Source organism: Eulemur rufifrons, chromosome 27 (genome assembly GCF_041146395.1).
Source record: "Eulemur rufifrons isolate Redbay chromosome 27, OSU_ERuf_1, whole genome shotgun sequence".
Taxonomy (NCBI): Eukaryota; Metazoa; Chordata; class Mammalia; order Primates; family Lemuridae; genus Eulemur; species Eulemur rufifrons.
In genome coordinates, this window is record NC_091009.1 from 31,742,456 (window position 1) to 31,759,373 (window position 16,918).

The following is a 16,918-nucleotide window of genomic DNA, read 5'->3' on the forward strand; positions in this document are numbered from 1 at the left end:
GGCAAGAGTTCATACAGAAAGTACTTTGAATTTTTTACTAATAATTTTTAAAATGCATTTTTAATGGACCTGCTTATGTTTATAAAACCTAGAAAATACATCAATTTTTTTTTTTTTTTTTTTGAGACAGAGTCTCACTCTGTAGCCCAGGCTAGAGTGCCGTGGCGTCAGCCTAGCTCACAGCAACCTCAACCTCCTGAGCTCAAGGGATCCTCCTGTCTCAGCCTCCCGAGTAGCTGGGACTACAGGCATGCGCCACCATGTCCGGCTAATTTTTTCTATATATATTTTTAGCTGTCCATATAATTTCTTTCTATTTTTTTAGTAGAGATGGGGTCTCGCTCTTGCTCAGGCTGGTCTCGAACTCCTGAGCTCAAACGATCCGCCCACCTCGGCCTCCCAGAGTGCTAGGATTACAGGCGTGAGCCACCGCGCCCGGCCAATACATCAATTTTAAAGTTAGAAAATCAGATACATTAGGAAGTCCAAAGTCAATAAAAATTTTAGGTACTAATAAATACAAATGAAAAGGTATTTACAGGATCTACTGAAAAACATTTTTAAACAAACTAATTGTTCCTATCACATACTTGGATGAGAAGTCAGGATTATCCTGATACCAAATGGTAGGAATTTTTACTTTGCTTTCAATTCATTCCCTGACATTAAGAACTAAAGCAGGCCAGGCGCGGTGGCTCACGCCTGTAATCCTAGCACTCTGGGAGGCCGAGGTGGGAGGATCGCTCGAGGTCAGGAGTTCGAGACCAGTCTAAGCAAGAGCGAGACCCCGTCTCTACTAAAAATAGAAAAAAATTAGCCAGTCAACTACAAACAGAAACAAAAAATTATCCAGGCGTGGTAGCTGGTGCCTCTAGTGCCAGCTACTCGGGAGGCCGAGGCAGTAGGATCGCTTAAGCCCAGGAGTTTGAGGTTGCTGTGAGCTAGGCTGACGCCACGGCACTCACTCTAGCCCAGGCAACAGAGTGAGACTCTGTCTCAAAAAAAAAAAAAAAAAAAAAAAAAAAAAAAAAAAAAACCTGAAGCATTTGATAAAAATTCAATATTATAATAAATATGCTATTGTGATTTCTCAATAGGTATAAGTAACCAGAAAACAAAAAGTCAGAAAAACTTCTTCAAAGATTTTTTTTTAATAATAAAAAATTTAAATCCAAATAGAATTAAAAAATCTCCCCCAGGCTTAAGAGTTACCTATTTAACTGTTCTCAAGTATCAACAAGTTATGTAGCAACAGTCTGGCCTTACATTGGTTATTTAGAACTTGGAATATATTCTCCTACTTTTAAGTGTGGTTTATAAAAGCCTATTTATGAAACATTCATTTCAGTGTTAGTTTCAATAATATTTAAGTTAAAACAGGCTTTAACAGGGCAACCTCATTATAACTTAGTTCAAAATCCAACTGAAATTTTTAAAAACCTCATTTAATATAATATTACTTGATTTCATTAGCAAATTGAGTGGAAATAGTGAAAATACAGTCACTGTGGAGTCTACCTTGAGGCAAAGTCAGAACTACACGAACTATCCAATGCGTTTCTTTTGGCAGCATTCAAGACAGGAAACGAAGGCGTATCTGTCACAGGTTCGGCTAGAATAAAAGATAAAAAGCTAAAACCTCAAAATGACCTGTTTAACATGTTTATAATATTACTTCAAGAGTTATGGACAATAAACAAATGTTTAAAATTGAATCTCTATTTCCCTTACTGTTTATAGAGAAATCATAGCATAAAGTTTCTTCTTAAATAATTCTCCAAGAGTTAAATTTTCTCTAAACTCTTCTTGAAGTATTCTGACTTAAAAAATTCATTTGATTAAGGATAATTAAGGGGCCTAACATAAAATGCAGAAAATTTATTTAGTGTTTTTATTTTGTGAAAGCTTTCACAGAACTTCAGATACACATGGTCATCTTTGCTTCTTTATGAAATAGCTGGTATTTTGGTATAATCAGTTAAAGATAAAATTTCATTAGAGAACTGAAAATAATTAAACCCACTGGTATAGTTTACATTTTTGTAAGTAACTCTGGGGGACGACTCAATTTACTTTTTGACTTTGAGATTTAATGCAACAGCTATTGGTATTTTAAATAGTGGGCTTCACAGATGAAATCACAGAAAGCAATGTATGTTAAAATCTTACATTATCTGTAAAAAATTATACAAATATCGGTTATGATAATTACTAAAGATATCTGATTTACTTAATGGCCTAGGGAAGGATCTCAATTCTTTAAACGTATTCTTTGGTGTGTTATGGCTCAATATTCAGAATTTGCCTTAAGCAGCTTAGAGATACTAGAACAGACTAAATCCTCATAAATTTCACAGACTTTTGCCTGAAGTAAACGTCAGTGGGCTGCCTGGAGTAAGCTCACTGTACTCACTAGAATATGCCTCCCCCTTAGGTATGTATTTTTTCCTCCTTCCTTGTCTCCTTCTTTTTTGGGGGTGGGGGTGGGGGTAGAGGTAATGGCAATGGTTACTAAATAACAAACCTGAGAGCAAAGGAAAGCTGCTAAGTAGTTGGGATGCGCGATAATCATGTTCTGTGCTGTGTGGGGCAGCCACTGGTAGCACAAAGAACTGCTCCTGTAAGTTATGCTGGAAAAAAGTTTTTTAGTGGGGCCAAACTTATAATTTAGGTTCTATAATAGAAGCCAATAGAAATTTTGTTTTGCTATGTGAAATTCTGCTTTAGAGAAAATTTAGGTAAATTTTTTGTTTTTTATATCTAGGGACCTTTACAGTAACCTCCTTCTTATTAGTTTTATTCTTATTAATGTACGATCAATAAATCATGATATTGTAATAATCACAAAACCTACCAGGTTTAAAAATATATATATACACAAACACTTTTATGGTTTAATGGTAAACTCAAGTTGTAGGTTAAGGCCAAACTATAATTTGAGTGTATTCTGGGTAACATAATGTTAAAAATCAATCATCTAAAAGAGACTAAAAGCATGGGATATGGGGCAAAAGATGAAAAGAGAAGAAAATGGGCCATTATGGCTAAAAGTTCTGTACCGTAAGACCTCAGATTCAGAGCCATTCTCTCCATTTTCTTTCTTCTCCTCTCCTAACCGTCTTAATCGTCTGTTTCTCACTGAGAATTTAGTAGCTTTAAGTATTAACAATACTTACTGTACTCAGAATCTGTCAAGGCTAATAGCCAAAATCTAAAAATAGGCTGCTCTCTAAAAGCGTAACAAGGTGAGGTTATATAAACTTTCCATTTTTTCTGTTTATAGGAACATTCAATATTAAAAAGACCGATTACCTCCTTGTGGATGAACAACACGAGGCTGTACAAATGATGGCTTCACAACTTCAAACCACCAGAAGAGTTCTGCCATGAACACCAAATAATTACTCTATACAAGAAAGTTAAGAAAATTAAAAGAAAACCTAAATTAGGTAAAACTTAATGAAAAATAGAATTTTATTCTGTTTTAAAGTATAGGTCTAAATCTCATTCGGTCATCACTGGAATACATCTACTATAGGCTGCTAAGCCTGCAATATTTGCTCCTGTGAGTAAAAAATATAATAACTATTCAAAACCTCTTTGCAAATGATTTGCTCTATAGTTCCGGGATGGTGGTTCAATTTATCTAGCAGGCATTAATAACTGTAACTGTGTAGGACTTTGAGATAACATATAAGGTACTTTTATTCCAAATTAAATACAAACAACTTAAACAGCTATTCAATTCTTTGACACTCCGAAGAGTGGTTATCATTTTAAAAAATAATTAAGTTCTATTCAGATCCCTAGAAATTTCTCCAAAAATTAAGTGTACATAGTTAAATTATACATAATTAAGTATATAGTTAAAAAATATTTTACGGATGTGCCCAATAATGCTAAACTCAACAGTAATCCAGTTGCTAAATAACACCAAAACTCTAGATTGTTATAGCTAATTCTTAATAATTTTGGAATATACAAAAACATTTATATAATTTAATGCACCTACCTAATTTTGAAAAGTTATTAATAAGGATTAATCAACAATGTTACTTTTTATATTTTAAAGTGCTAATAATGCATACATCATAAAAGCTGTAAACATGAAGAATTCTTTTAATTTTAAGCATCTGGTAAGTTTTTAAAAACAACACTATACAAAGCCTGTTTTCATAATTATTTAAAATAACAGCATGCATGCTAAAGTTTGGGTATTTGGCATTTCATAAAATACTTACCAAATGTATTAGTATTTAATGAATGAGGTCTTACTTCATATTAAATCTCATGTTTTAAAATTATCACTGGAAATATGACTGTTTTCCAATGTCTTGCCTTCTTCCTCCTACCTGCTAATTATGAATAATCCTCAAAGCTCTATACACTCTCCCTTAGAGTTCATGTAACTCTCTTGGTTTTTGTTTATTATATTTAAGCTGGTGATTCTCAAATATTGATCTCTCAAGCTTATAGTTCCAGAATGCTATTGTGTATGTAAGGAAGTGAAGGATAGAGAAAAATCAAGGGTGACTCTTAGGTTTTTGTTTTGAGCAACTAATAGTGAGATGGAGAAGACTGAGAGAAACAGGTAGTGAATGGAATCACGACCTACTGTATCTGAGATGTTCATTAGACATTTAAGTGGGCCTGTCATGGAGGTGGTTGAGTGTAAGAGTCTGAGTGGTGAATATAATTTGGTATGTTTTCTACTTTACTTTCAGCATTTGGTTTTTACTATAAATTCCCAGAATATTCAAATAGTGATATACAAAACACATATTATTAATATTTGAAGCAGCCATTAATTAAGTAATGAGAATGCTTATAATCCCTAAGGGCTGTGCACTGGATCTCACCCCTGCTTGCCTTCTCAGAAGCTTCACATTCTTGATTACCTTTTTCTCGCCTATATATTTACCCTTCCCTTCTTAACTGAATCCTTCCCACGTGGTTTTAAAACATGCTCAAACTTCTCCCATTAAAAAAAAATGAAACAAAACCTTCACTCAACTCATGATTCTCCAATTTCTCCTCACCCCTACCCTTATTAACTCTTCACAAACTTCTTTCGAGAGCAAGCCTCTACTAACTATTTCATCCCTTTTACTCACCAAGCCACTCCAGTGTGGCGTGGAGCCACACCATTTCTCCAGAACAGGATTTGCTCAAGTCACCAATGACTTACATATGCTGCTAATTCAAACACACTTTTCATCTAATTTGACCTCTCAGCAGCATTTGATATTCCTGATCTCTCCCTCTTTGAAACACTGCCATGCCTATGCCCATCAGCTACTAAGTGACTCTCAAATGTATTTACATATGCAATGGCTTATAGAGCATTTTGTTTTGGATATCTCAAAGGCTTTACGTCCAAAATTGAAATAATCATCTTCCCAACAAATCTGATCTTATTCCAGAGTCGTATCTCACTAAATGGCACCACTATGCCAGTATGCAAACCAGAAACCTAGGAGTCATCCTTGATACCTCCCTTCTCTCTCCCTTCCTGTATCCAATTCATTACTGAAGCCTACAGATTTTACATCTCAAATATTTCTGCAATCTACCCACTTCTCTACATCTTCATCATAATTACTCTGATTCAAATGTTTTCATCTCTTGTTTGGAACATAATAGCTTTTTCTTTGGCTTGTTAAGAACAAACTTTTCAAAATGCAACCCCTACACTACCCGTTTCCATTCTCTTGAGATAAGGGGGAAATTTACTATGGCCTAGAGGAGGCTACTTGATTGAATCCCTTTTTTATCTCTCCAGCTTCATCTAATACCACATTCTCCAGGGTTCCTCATCTTACCCACCAGACCATAAGGTCTAGAAAGACAAAGCTTATGGCTCAACATTGTATCTTCAGTGTTTTTAAGACCATTCCTGGCACATAGTAGATGCTCAAAAAATAATAATTTGAACGAATGTACAAATGAATCAATCTATGCATAACAAAAAAGACATCGGTAAAACACCAAAATGTTGATAGGGAATATTTCTGGGTAATAAGATTATTGTGATTTATATTTTTCTTTGTACTTATCTTTATAGTACACTTTCTAAAGCCAAAGTATAAAATTATGTCTTAGGCAGTGGTGCTAGGTTCCACTCTACTAGTGCCGTTCATCTTTTGGAAAAACACTGCTTAAGTGCTCAATAATGAGTTAATATTTTAAGGACTCTGGTGAGATCACTGTCCTAGTAACATAACTGTACTGTTTGGCCACAAGATGTCAGTACAGTAAGAAATAATTTTCCCAGTAACCACAGCTCATTATTTCTTTCTGAATTCATGACGATTAAACAGCAATAAATCTGTAACCATATTTCAGAAATGATACCAAATCAATTTCATATGAAAGCTTTTCTTTTTGTTAAGCTACATATTAACATTGTAAAATAACATAAATACAGAAGAATATAGATATACAGAATATAGAATAAAAAGTAAAAGTATGTCTTACTCCCTTTACCCCAAATCCTAATGCTACACTGAAACTACTGTTAAGTTTTGTGTGTATCCCTCTATAGACCTTTTTCTGTGCATCTATTAATGTATGTGTACAAGTCTGTATACAAATAGAACAAGAATTTTAAAAAAATATATAAGTTGCATCATGCTTTGCATTATGTTTGTTACTTGCTTTCTCCACTTAATGTCTTAGAGAGCTTTCTGTATCAGTAAAAATACCTCTACCTCCTTCGTTTGAACAGTCTGGCTACATTACATTTTAATTATGCCCCTATTAAGATGAATTGTTTCCAACCTTTCACCGCCACAAACAATCCTTATACATGCCTTCTGTGCATTTTAAATGTGCTTAACGTCAGACTGCCCTCTACAGTGGCCACACCAGTATACACTTCTACCCAGAGGGGAAGACAGTGCTCACTCCCTGCACTTCCATAAACACTTGTTTTTAAAGTTAAAGTGAAAACAAGGTGCCCAGCATCATGGACCAAGCAACCTCTTGTAGGCTAGAGTCTTAAGATACTCAACCGAAGTCAAAGTTGTGATTCTAATAATTTAGTAAAGAATACAGAAAGCGACCAAAGCCTTTTCTCCAGACAATTATCTCTTTTAAATATACCTGATTTAAGAAAATATCTTTGTATCTGGATCATGCCCAAAGTTGATCTAAACATCAGGACTATGTATTTTATTGGAAGTCTAAGGTATACCAATTTACACAAATGTAATCTTATGTCTCAATGCATTTGTGAGATGCTTCTTTTTCCTTTGCAATTACAGAAGTATTTAAAATTTTTAACAGGCAAGTGTCAGAAAAGGCATTAAGAAGATACACATGGAAATAATATTTCTTAATTACCATTCTGATAAGAATGGCAAGGTATAGGCAAGGCACTGTGGCTCACTCCTGTAATCCTAGCACTTTGGGAGGCTGAGGAGGAAGGATCCCTTGAGCCCAGGAGTTCAAGACTAACCTGAGCAACATAGTAAGACCCTATTAAAAAAAAAAAAAAAAAAAAAAAAAGAATAGCAAGGTGTAAACCTTCAAAATTAATCAATATTTTCATTTTGATGTGTCAGATAAGGGAGTGGATACTATATTGGGTCAGTAGGTGTAGTGGCTTCTTTTGGAAATGCCTTTACCATCGGCTTTATCTTCTGCCCTGCTGTTTCATTCACCACTTCATCCCCAACGCTGAAAAGTGTCTGGAGATAACTCAATTAATATCTGATGATGAATGAATAAACAAACAAATCCCCCAGCCTTAGCACAGTGCCTGGTGCATAACGGGTTCTCACTTAAATATCTGTCAAACATTAACATGGATCCTCAAATGTTCTCAAAGTTATAATAATCTCCAGTTTTTGCCATTTTACACTTTACTGACAAACTTGTTTAATGCTGCTTTTCTGTTCATTTTAATAACTTTTACACACTTGCATTCTGCAGTTTCTTCAGACAGTGTCTGAAACAGGGCTTTCCTCTACTGATACACATGCAATACTTGGTGGTTATCTACAGAGTAGCTGCAAACAAATCGTATCATTCTTTGCAAGCAACAGATGTACCCAGCTCATTTTCACAGTCTACTTTGAAATAGTTTACCAAGATATAAATTGTGTCCATGGGGGGTTCCTGTTCTTTTAACATACATCTGACTCCCACCATCTATTTAACAAAAACAAATCTTGAACTTCAAATAAATTACTATTTTAAACATTTTTTCTTTGGAAATTAAAAGAAAAAGCCCCCAAAGATTTTAATATCCATAATTATGCTACAATTGTATTACAGTTCAAGATTTTATAAAAACTCTCCATATGACTCAATCACAAAACATTTCTGATTTCTGAATTCATTTTATATTAATGACTCACATAAAATACAACACTAATATTACCAAAACAGTCTCTGAAGGATAAGAAATAATCCTTGAAGTATTAAAAATATAGTATTGACAACAATTTTCAAAATTAGGACAATTTTTAAATTTCACCAATGTGAAATTTTAGTCATTTTCTTAACAAAATCTGAAAGCAAACACTGATGAACACTCAAAGGATCAATAAAGGTGACAAATCTCAAATATTCTGATAACTAAAGAACAATTATATATGAGCTAGTGAGAATAAACTAAATTTCAATTTCATGCTCAATGACTCATTACACACAAAAAAATATGCAAAGGTACCAAATCATCTTATGTAACTATATAAAATACATATTTATGCATATGGTAGTAAATAGTATATAACCTTACTTTTCAATTAATTTTTTGTTTACGGATCAGAAACATTTATGGCTTACCCTCTATTTTGCCAACATTAAGACAACAGACCAATTTTGTATGTGACTTTAAGTTTGGCTTTGCACTACAAAAGAAACCGATAGCTAATGGTGTATTTAAAAAAACATAAAATAAGCAGAAAAATCAAACAAAAACTATTTTTTCAAAGGCTCTTTTGACTGATATAGTTAATCTGTAAGCTTAAAGTGGCTAAACCACTTATATACCTTGTTCTATGCTTTTTTTTTTTCTTTAACAAACTTTTAACAAAGTAAAGGGAGAGAAAATAATCAAATTTACCTTTATGGATGAAGCTGCATACAGCATGTCTTCCAGGGTGAAATGGCAACACTGGTTCAAGTATTCTTGGCAAAACTCTTGAATCAGCTGCAGATTATACAGGCTATCAGCCAAAGACATAGTTTCTTTCAAACAAATATCTTCAAATAGGAAAAGAGTAAGGTGATGACTTTGGGTTAATTTGATAAAAACAATTCATATCCATTTTGTAATTGGCGATTTAGTACAAATACACTATTATGTGGAATTTGTTTAACAGACATACCTTTTTAGATATAGCGGTCATTACACAGAAAAACTAAGAAACCAAGCACTACTTTTCTCATTATCTTCCTCGGAATTTATACATAAATATGTTTTTTTAAAAAGCTGTCATTACTTGTCAAATACCATCTGAAATATTTCTGACTATCTATCTGTAGGTCAGAACTATTGCCCTGGAACACTTACCCTCCAACCTGACAACACCGGGGCAGTAAAAGTGGATGAGGGCGGCTAAGGCGCAGCCGTCTGTGCCGTCCTTCAGCAGATTCTCCACCAGTGGAATGCAGGGCAACTGCTTAAGCAATGTTTGCTCTTTCCTGTAACGAGCCTACAATACAAAAAAAAGATATGAAAGAAAGTTAGTACTAAGCAGCATGCAGGAAAAAAATTAGTGTTGTAGATTCTAATGTATTAGTGATAAAATAATTCAAGAGAAATGATATCCTTCTTTTCTAAATAATGGTAGGAATTACCAAAATTAGACAGCTACACTATAGTTTTGAAGCTAAATAGTTAATATAACATATTGCTAATTTACGTGAAATGACGTTTAACTTCAATACTTAAATATAAAAGCATCCCAAAACAGATTTGGAATACTTTATATATCCAAATCATCAGTTCTGCTCTTTTATAGATGATAAAATTCATTTTCTTTAATGCTAGACTTAATTTATACTCAAAGTTCTTACACAGGTAGACTGAAAGTTATGTGAGAAGAGCCAGAGTACTATTTGAGCAGAAACAATTACAAGAATTATCAAAGTCAGGGGGCATGTAGAAGAATATACTATTAAAGGAAATTTAGAGATGAAAAAAACATAACTTTGCGAAACTAGAATAATATCACCAAAGACATTCTGGCTTATCATTTGAATGTTGAAACAACACAAATAGTGTTAACAACTTTGAAACTGAAAAAAACCCTCCCAATTCAGGTTTCATTAACCAACAATAGAGCCAAGTACAAGGGTTCCTGCTCCTCCTCAGAAAAACAGAAGAAACTTTCATTTTCTAAAGACTGCTTGGTGTGGCTACACAGATTTTCAAGACAGTTCTCTAAAAATAAGACATGCTGTGAAGGTGGCCAAGAGAACAAGCTGTTGGGTCAGGTTACCGGGGTTCAGATCCTGGTTCTGCCACTTAATTAGCTTTGTGATCTTGGACAAGTTACTTAAACTCTCATTTCTCATTTTCCCCATCTACAAAATGGGGATTCTAATAGTACGTACTTCACAGAACCACCAGAGGATTAAAGATGATGACGGACACAGAGTGCTATGTACACTGCTGGGCACAGAACAGATAATCAATAAAGGTCAGCTGTTATAGCTACTAGCTCTCCTGAAGCCAAGAAAAATAATGCTCAAGATTTAGTGAGAGTACGTAATAAAGTATTTTATGAGCAAAATGTATGACAACATAGGATACCGATATTTAAATATTTTTTTAAAAGGTGATCAAAAGTATTTTTTTCTTCTAATTCCATCTAAACTGGTCATCTCTATATTTTATAATTAAAATATAATTATGAGATACAATACTTTTGTGAGAATAAAAACAGAATAATAAAATCTTGAAGAGAAAATTTAACATTTGGTGGTAAACTTAGATTTCTTTTAAATAAGCATATACATTAATGAATAAGGAGATATTTATTCCTGCTTCTCTCTCATTGGCTGCCCAAGGATAAGATTCATGGAACATGTTTTCCTCTTGAAGATTTTTGGAGGAGCTTGTTCTTATTCATCAGTGCAGGCTAGAATCTGTATTTGATGGTCTGTCTGTTCTAACTCAGAGGGTAACTATATTCAGAAAAAAAAAAAAAATCACTTACATGTAATATGTAGATTCTTTAATTAATTTATTCTTTAACAGATTCTTTTTACGTAAGCCTTAGAAAACGTCCTCTCTGCTGTCGGGAGACAGTTTAAAAATCAACCATGGGGAAGGGAGGAGAGAGGAGAAGGAACAAAGAAATCAACCAGCATCATCTTCTAGTGTTGGCAACCTTTCTCACATTAGTAAGTACTCTTCCAGAGCCTTACACTCTTTTTTTTGGTCATTTAGAATCAAAATAGTCTGCCTCTTGGACATCCTCTAAATTGAGCTAAACTGAGTCCCAGACTTCCCAGATCTTCCCTGGGACTAGTTTATTTTCAGCCTACAATCTGAATCGGACTTAGCCAAGGTCATGGAACAAAGAACTGAACTGTGTGATCTGTTGTACTCCCCCCTGCCAAGAAGCACTTCTGGACAAGGTGTGTGCACACACGCACACGCACATGCACACACACACACACAGCAGTAAATGTCTATGGTTCAGATTAGACAATCAGAGAATTATGAATGGCATGCCATAACATTTTCCTAAAGATTATATTCTAGAAGATATATCAGGTAAACCAACTTTAAATCTTGAGGTATGTGCAACTCTCAGAAAGTTCATCTGTAGTTGATGAACTACAGCTCATTAAAGGCTTTTAATACTTGAACATGCTGAATGCTTTATAAACTCATTGCATGAAAACATTCCCTGTTCTTTCTACAAACTTCAACATTTGGCATTTAAAAGGCATACGTATTTTCCGTATTTCAACATTATGGTGTATTTCTGAATTGTATCTTTATTCCTGAAGGTGTGAAAGAGTTTCTTAAGTGGTTTACCACCCCCACCCTGATTTAATCCTGAGAGATCAACCCTTCAAGTCAAATCAGAATTTGATATAGATTAGGCCCAATATTGGTGAGGACACAGAGAAGCTTTTGCTTTTTTAATCACACAAAAAGTTAGGTGTCCCCTATAATTCAAGCTAAAACGGAAATGATTCTGTCAAAAGATGATTTTAAAATACAGTTAATTTACACATGCAATTCAAACTCACTTTTGCTAAAATTATTAAAATCACTGAGACCCTACATCCATAAGGATTGTTTTGTTTAACCTATTTACTGATGATCTGTCAATACTGATAAGATCAGCAAAAGGATGCTTACCCTTTAAATTGCTTTTAAAACTTCTAATCCAAACTTTGGCTAGATCTTTTATCTTTCCATTTGACGTTATGACCAAATACCTTAAAATCTAATCTCTATTCAGTGACTAACAGAGTTATACGAAATGACTATACCAGTACGACATAAACAATACCATTCTACATATTACAGTTCTGGAGAGCAAATTGAAGTAGCTGGGCAAACTTACTGGAACCAGTTTCCAAAACCATTTGGAAGGAGACTTCAGAGGAAGCAGCAGAAAAAAAGGGGGAAAGCAAAAGGTAAAGGGAAAATTCATCAGAATTATCTTCAATTAACAAATTAAATTAAAGCTTCTGATAGTGAAGTTCCAAGTTTATAGCTCTCATAACATTTATTTTCAGTTAATTAATACTTAAGTTAAAAATATGTAGGTTCCTAATGATAAAGACTACCACCTTCTCCTTCCCTCTCTCCTCTACCCATACAGAAATTCATTTGAGGATACCTAGGGTATGCAATATACTTTGGCAGCAAAGCATTTATTTCTGAGTTCTGGAATCACATCAGATTAAAAAATAAATTTATATCATAAAAGGAAGTAAAAAAGATTCTAAGGCTAGATTTGCAGCCATAATTCTTAGACAGTAGTAGAACAAGTCTGGTAAGGCAATATTTTTCCCAAAAAAAGGGAAGAAAGATCATTTCAATAAAAATAAGTATAAAGCAAACAACAATGTAGTAGAATTTACTAAGATGCTTTCCTTTCAACTATATAAAAAGTTTCTTTTAATTAAGGGGGAAAAAAACTTGTTGGTAATTGCCAAGTCTCTAAAGCAAAGTATCACGCCTGTAATCCTAGCACTCTGGGAGGCCGAGGCGGGTGGATTGTTTGAGCTCAGGAGTTCAAGACCAGCCTGAGCAAGAGCGAGACCCCGTCTCTACTAAAAATAGAAAGAAATTATCTGGCCAACTAAAATATATATAGAAAAAATTAGCCGGGCATGGTGGCACATGCCTGTAGTCCCAGCTACTCGGGAGGCTGAGGCAGGAGGATCACTTGAGCCCAGGAGTTTGAGGTTGCTGTGAACTAGGCTGACGCCATGACACTCACTCTAGCCTGGGCAACAAAGCGAGACTCTGTCTCAAAAAAAAATAAAAAGTAAAATAAAATAAAAATAAAGCAAAGTAATTACTTATATAAAGAGAATATAAATGTTATTAATTTTACTGCCTAGGAGGTTCCCCCAGTCTAATTTTTCTCTTTAAAAAATGAATATAATAAACCCGTAATTTCAGATAATATGAACTAATAATTTGTGATTATTTATCTTTGCATATCCTGGAAAAAGTTCTGGCAGCTCTGAATAAATATTTGTTGAAATGAACCAAACTAAATGGGATATGCATTAAAATTCATATTCAATTTTGATGTAGAAAGTTTTTCTTACATAAATTCACATGAAAAATAAAATTACTTAGAAAAATACTATCAAATAAGGTATTTTTAAGAACTTTACCGGTTTCCTACATATAAATAACATTTCCAATAATTTTTTCTTAGAGCATCAGGAAGATTAACCCTAATAATTTTGTTGCATGTAATAACATTTTAATCTCCTATTTAACTGGAAATTTTTAGCAGCTGTAGTTACAATAGCCATAAAAAGTACAAGAGCAGGAAACCACTGAAAATGTGTCAGCGTTCCCAATTTGTAACAGAAATTTTAAAAATAGAGGGGTTTTTTTGGTTTGTTTTCTAAATTAGAGGAATCCATTGCATAGAAATTGGTGATAAGATGCAATTATTGTGGACTATTCATAACAGCAGTGTGCAAAGGAGTCTCTAATGGCTCTAGTTACTCCATATTTCTTATAAAATATTCAATAATTGGATTTTTTACTAATTCAGACTGCTCTGGCCTTTCTCTTGCCCCTCCATTGGTCTAAATTCGTGTGGCAATCCTATTAGAGGAAAAAGGAAAACCACATAGATTAGCTATTTGAAGGAAATATGCCTAAAAAAAGTAAATGTACTAAAATAACAAATAAATATACTATGCATACTTATATACTCATGCTTCAAAAAGTTCAAATATATAGCACAAGTTCCTTGCTGAAGAATACATGTATTTCTGAAATCATCAGAATTATACCATGATGTATCTGAGAATGATGCACTATATTTGAATATTAAATGTTTGTTTTAAATATTTATACTTGCATTAAATAGATAATCAAGTACGAAGCTATAGGTTACAAATCAGTGTTTTCCAAAGTATGCTCCAAAGAACACTCATTCTATGGGATATTAGAAAGTAGCTAGAGAGGCTCTTTGGGCCTTTAATGTACTAAAATGGATTGTAACATTCTTAAAGGGGCATAGACTAGGCAACATTTCCCAAATATATTTTACTTCTGAGACCATTTCTCAAGAAGTACCTTGAAGTACTATTTGAAGAAACAGACTTTGGGGGGAAAAGTGGGTTATAGTTTTTAATGGCTAAGGAACTTTGGTCAAAAGAGAAATTTGTATGGGCTGAAGTAACCAAGCGAAGACCTATAAGCTTTCACCTCCTCCTGCACAGGGGGAAAGTGTCGTCTACATTGAGACTATACCTTCAAGTGAAAAGCAACTAGAGCTCAGTGAATGTCTTTTCTCCTAAGGTCTTCATCTAATTCCCACACCCCTATAAAATACCTTACAAATATTTCTTTTTAAAAAGTGGCAAAGGCCACATTGAGTAAACATGTATCTTTGGAGAAACACTAAAGTTCACTCCATATATAGTTAATATTGGAATGCAAACCCACAAATTCATAGCTCTTTCAAAAATGATCCTGCCAAATTGGTCTACTGAGTAATTCCCAAGCGTGCCTTTTACTTGCAACTCAGTGTCTCTATTCATATTGTTCCTGATGACCTAGTGCCCTCCTTTCCAAATATCATGAAACCTACTAAGGCCCTGTTAAAGTCCCACATCCTCTAGAAAGCCTTCCTAGATGTTTCACTCACGGTTATCATAAATCTACTAGCAATATACATATAGAAGTCATGATAGCCAACTACTTACTATTTTCACCAACCTTTTGTTTTTGAGCCCCTTACGCTTACTAATGTATTGAGAAGGGGAAAACTAAGAATCTTTTCAATCACATAATTTAAGAACCATTCAATCTAACCTTTTAATTTTTACAGGTTAAAAAAATGAGGCCCAGAGAGGTCAAGTGCCTTTGTAAAGGTCATGAAGCTATTTAGTGGCAGAACTAGTCTGACTTTAAGTGCAGTACTCATTTTACCATAGCACTTTATATAAACTTTTCAAGAGAATGAATGTTGGACTTAATGTCATCTTGGCTATAAACTTTAGAGATCTTTAAAGCAGGCTTTCTAGATTTAGCAAATAAAAATACAAGATGCCTACGTAAGACACCAATGCAACTTACACTAAAAAATTATTTGTTGTTTATCTGGAATCCAAATTTAACTGGGCACACTACTTTATAGTCAAAAGGAAGCAAGAAGAGCAATTTGGAAAAAAAAAAACAGAAAATAACATTACTAAACTGTTTAAACAAAACTTTTAACATTTTCCTAGGACATGATACTATTTAAAATGCCTTTCTCTTAGGACACCACCCAATCCAATGAGGAAAGGACATAATATCCCAAAGAAATACCTTTGGAATCCTCAATTTTGGTTCAACCCTAATAATATACAGTACAAGTATCCTTCAACATGTGCATATATTTTACCAAGACTATGGTTATAAAAACAACTTTCATAAAACAAATTCTATTGGACATCTGAGTTTTAGAGTAGTTTGTCAAGGACAAAAGGTTAAGATATGTTACATCATAGCCACGGCTCTGTCTACAGCTAGATAAGTAACAGACACAGGGCTAGGCAGCTGAGTATGCTCACTAGGCAAGCTACCTAAAGTAGATGGAAAGAGTGGCGACTTCTTATCAACTATAGAATAGTAAGAGCAACTCATTTTATATCTCATTCCTAAGGGGAGAAAAGGATCACAAATCATGCTTTTACAGAATTAAAAAAAAAAAAAAAAACAAAAAAAAAAAATCAAGAATGGAAGGATAATATTTCCAGCCAAACCAAGAACATAGTTCAAATGCCAAAAATCCCATTGTCAAGTAACAGAGTAAGTTTCCTTTCCCTAGCTTATTCTGTGACAGTATATTTCCTCATAATGGTAACACCTGTACCTCTGCAATAAGACTGTGTGAAATTAACACTTATTTTCACAAAGATTCTAACAATGGAACAAAGGGTAAAATTCATTTGAAAATGAAGGTATAGGCTGGGCGCGGTGGCTCATGCCTGTAATCCTAGCACTCTGGGAGGCCGAGGCAGGTGGATCGCTTGGAGTCAGGAGTTCAAGACCAGCCTGAGCAAGAGTGAGACCCCGTCTCTACTAAAAATAGAAAGAAATTATCTGGCCAACTAAAAAAAAAAAATAATATATATATATATATATGTATATATATATATAAATTAGCTGGGCATGGTGGCACATGCCTGTAGTCCCAGCTACTCGGGAGGCCGAGGCAGTAGGATCGCTTAAGCCCAGGAGTTTGAGGTT

At 34.2% G+C, this 16,918-nt stretch overlaps 1 protein-coding gene and 1 long non-coding RNA gene across 6 annotated transcripts in view; one reads left to right on the forward strand and one right to left on the reverse strand.

Moving 5' to 3' along the window:
* The window catches only part of LOC138375776 (uncharacterized), a 71,290-nt gene that overhangs the window by 46,359 nt on the left and 8,013 nt on the right, over window positions 1-16,918 (forward strand). The window lies entirely within an intron of this gene.
* The window catches only part of CAMSAP2 (calmodulin regulated spectrin associated protein family member 2), a 77,681-nt gene that overhangs the window by 17,955 nt on the left and 42,808 nt on the right, over window positions 1-16,918 (reverse strand). For 2 of the 4 annotated variants that reach the window (XM_069459584.1, XM_069459582.1), the window contains exons 5-9: window positions 12,543-12,575; window positions 9,524-9,665; window positions 9,074-9,213; window positions 3,313-3,406; window positions 1,519-1,612 (exon numbers count right to left, since the gene is read on the reverse strand). In XM_069459584.1, coding sequence (XP_069315685.1) covers window positions 1,519-1,612; window positions 3,313-3,406; window positions 9,074-9,213; window positions 9,524-9,665; window positions 12,543-12,575 — 503 coding nt within the window. The remainder of the gene's footprint in view (window positions 1-1,518; window positions 1,613-3,312; window positions 3,407-9,073; window positions 9,214-9,523; window positions 9,666-12,542; window positions 12,576-16,918) is intronic. The other 2 variants (XM_069459585.1, XM_069459583.1) reach the window with 1 other exon arrangement.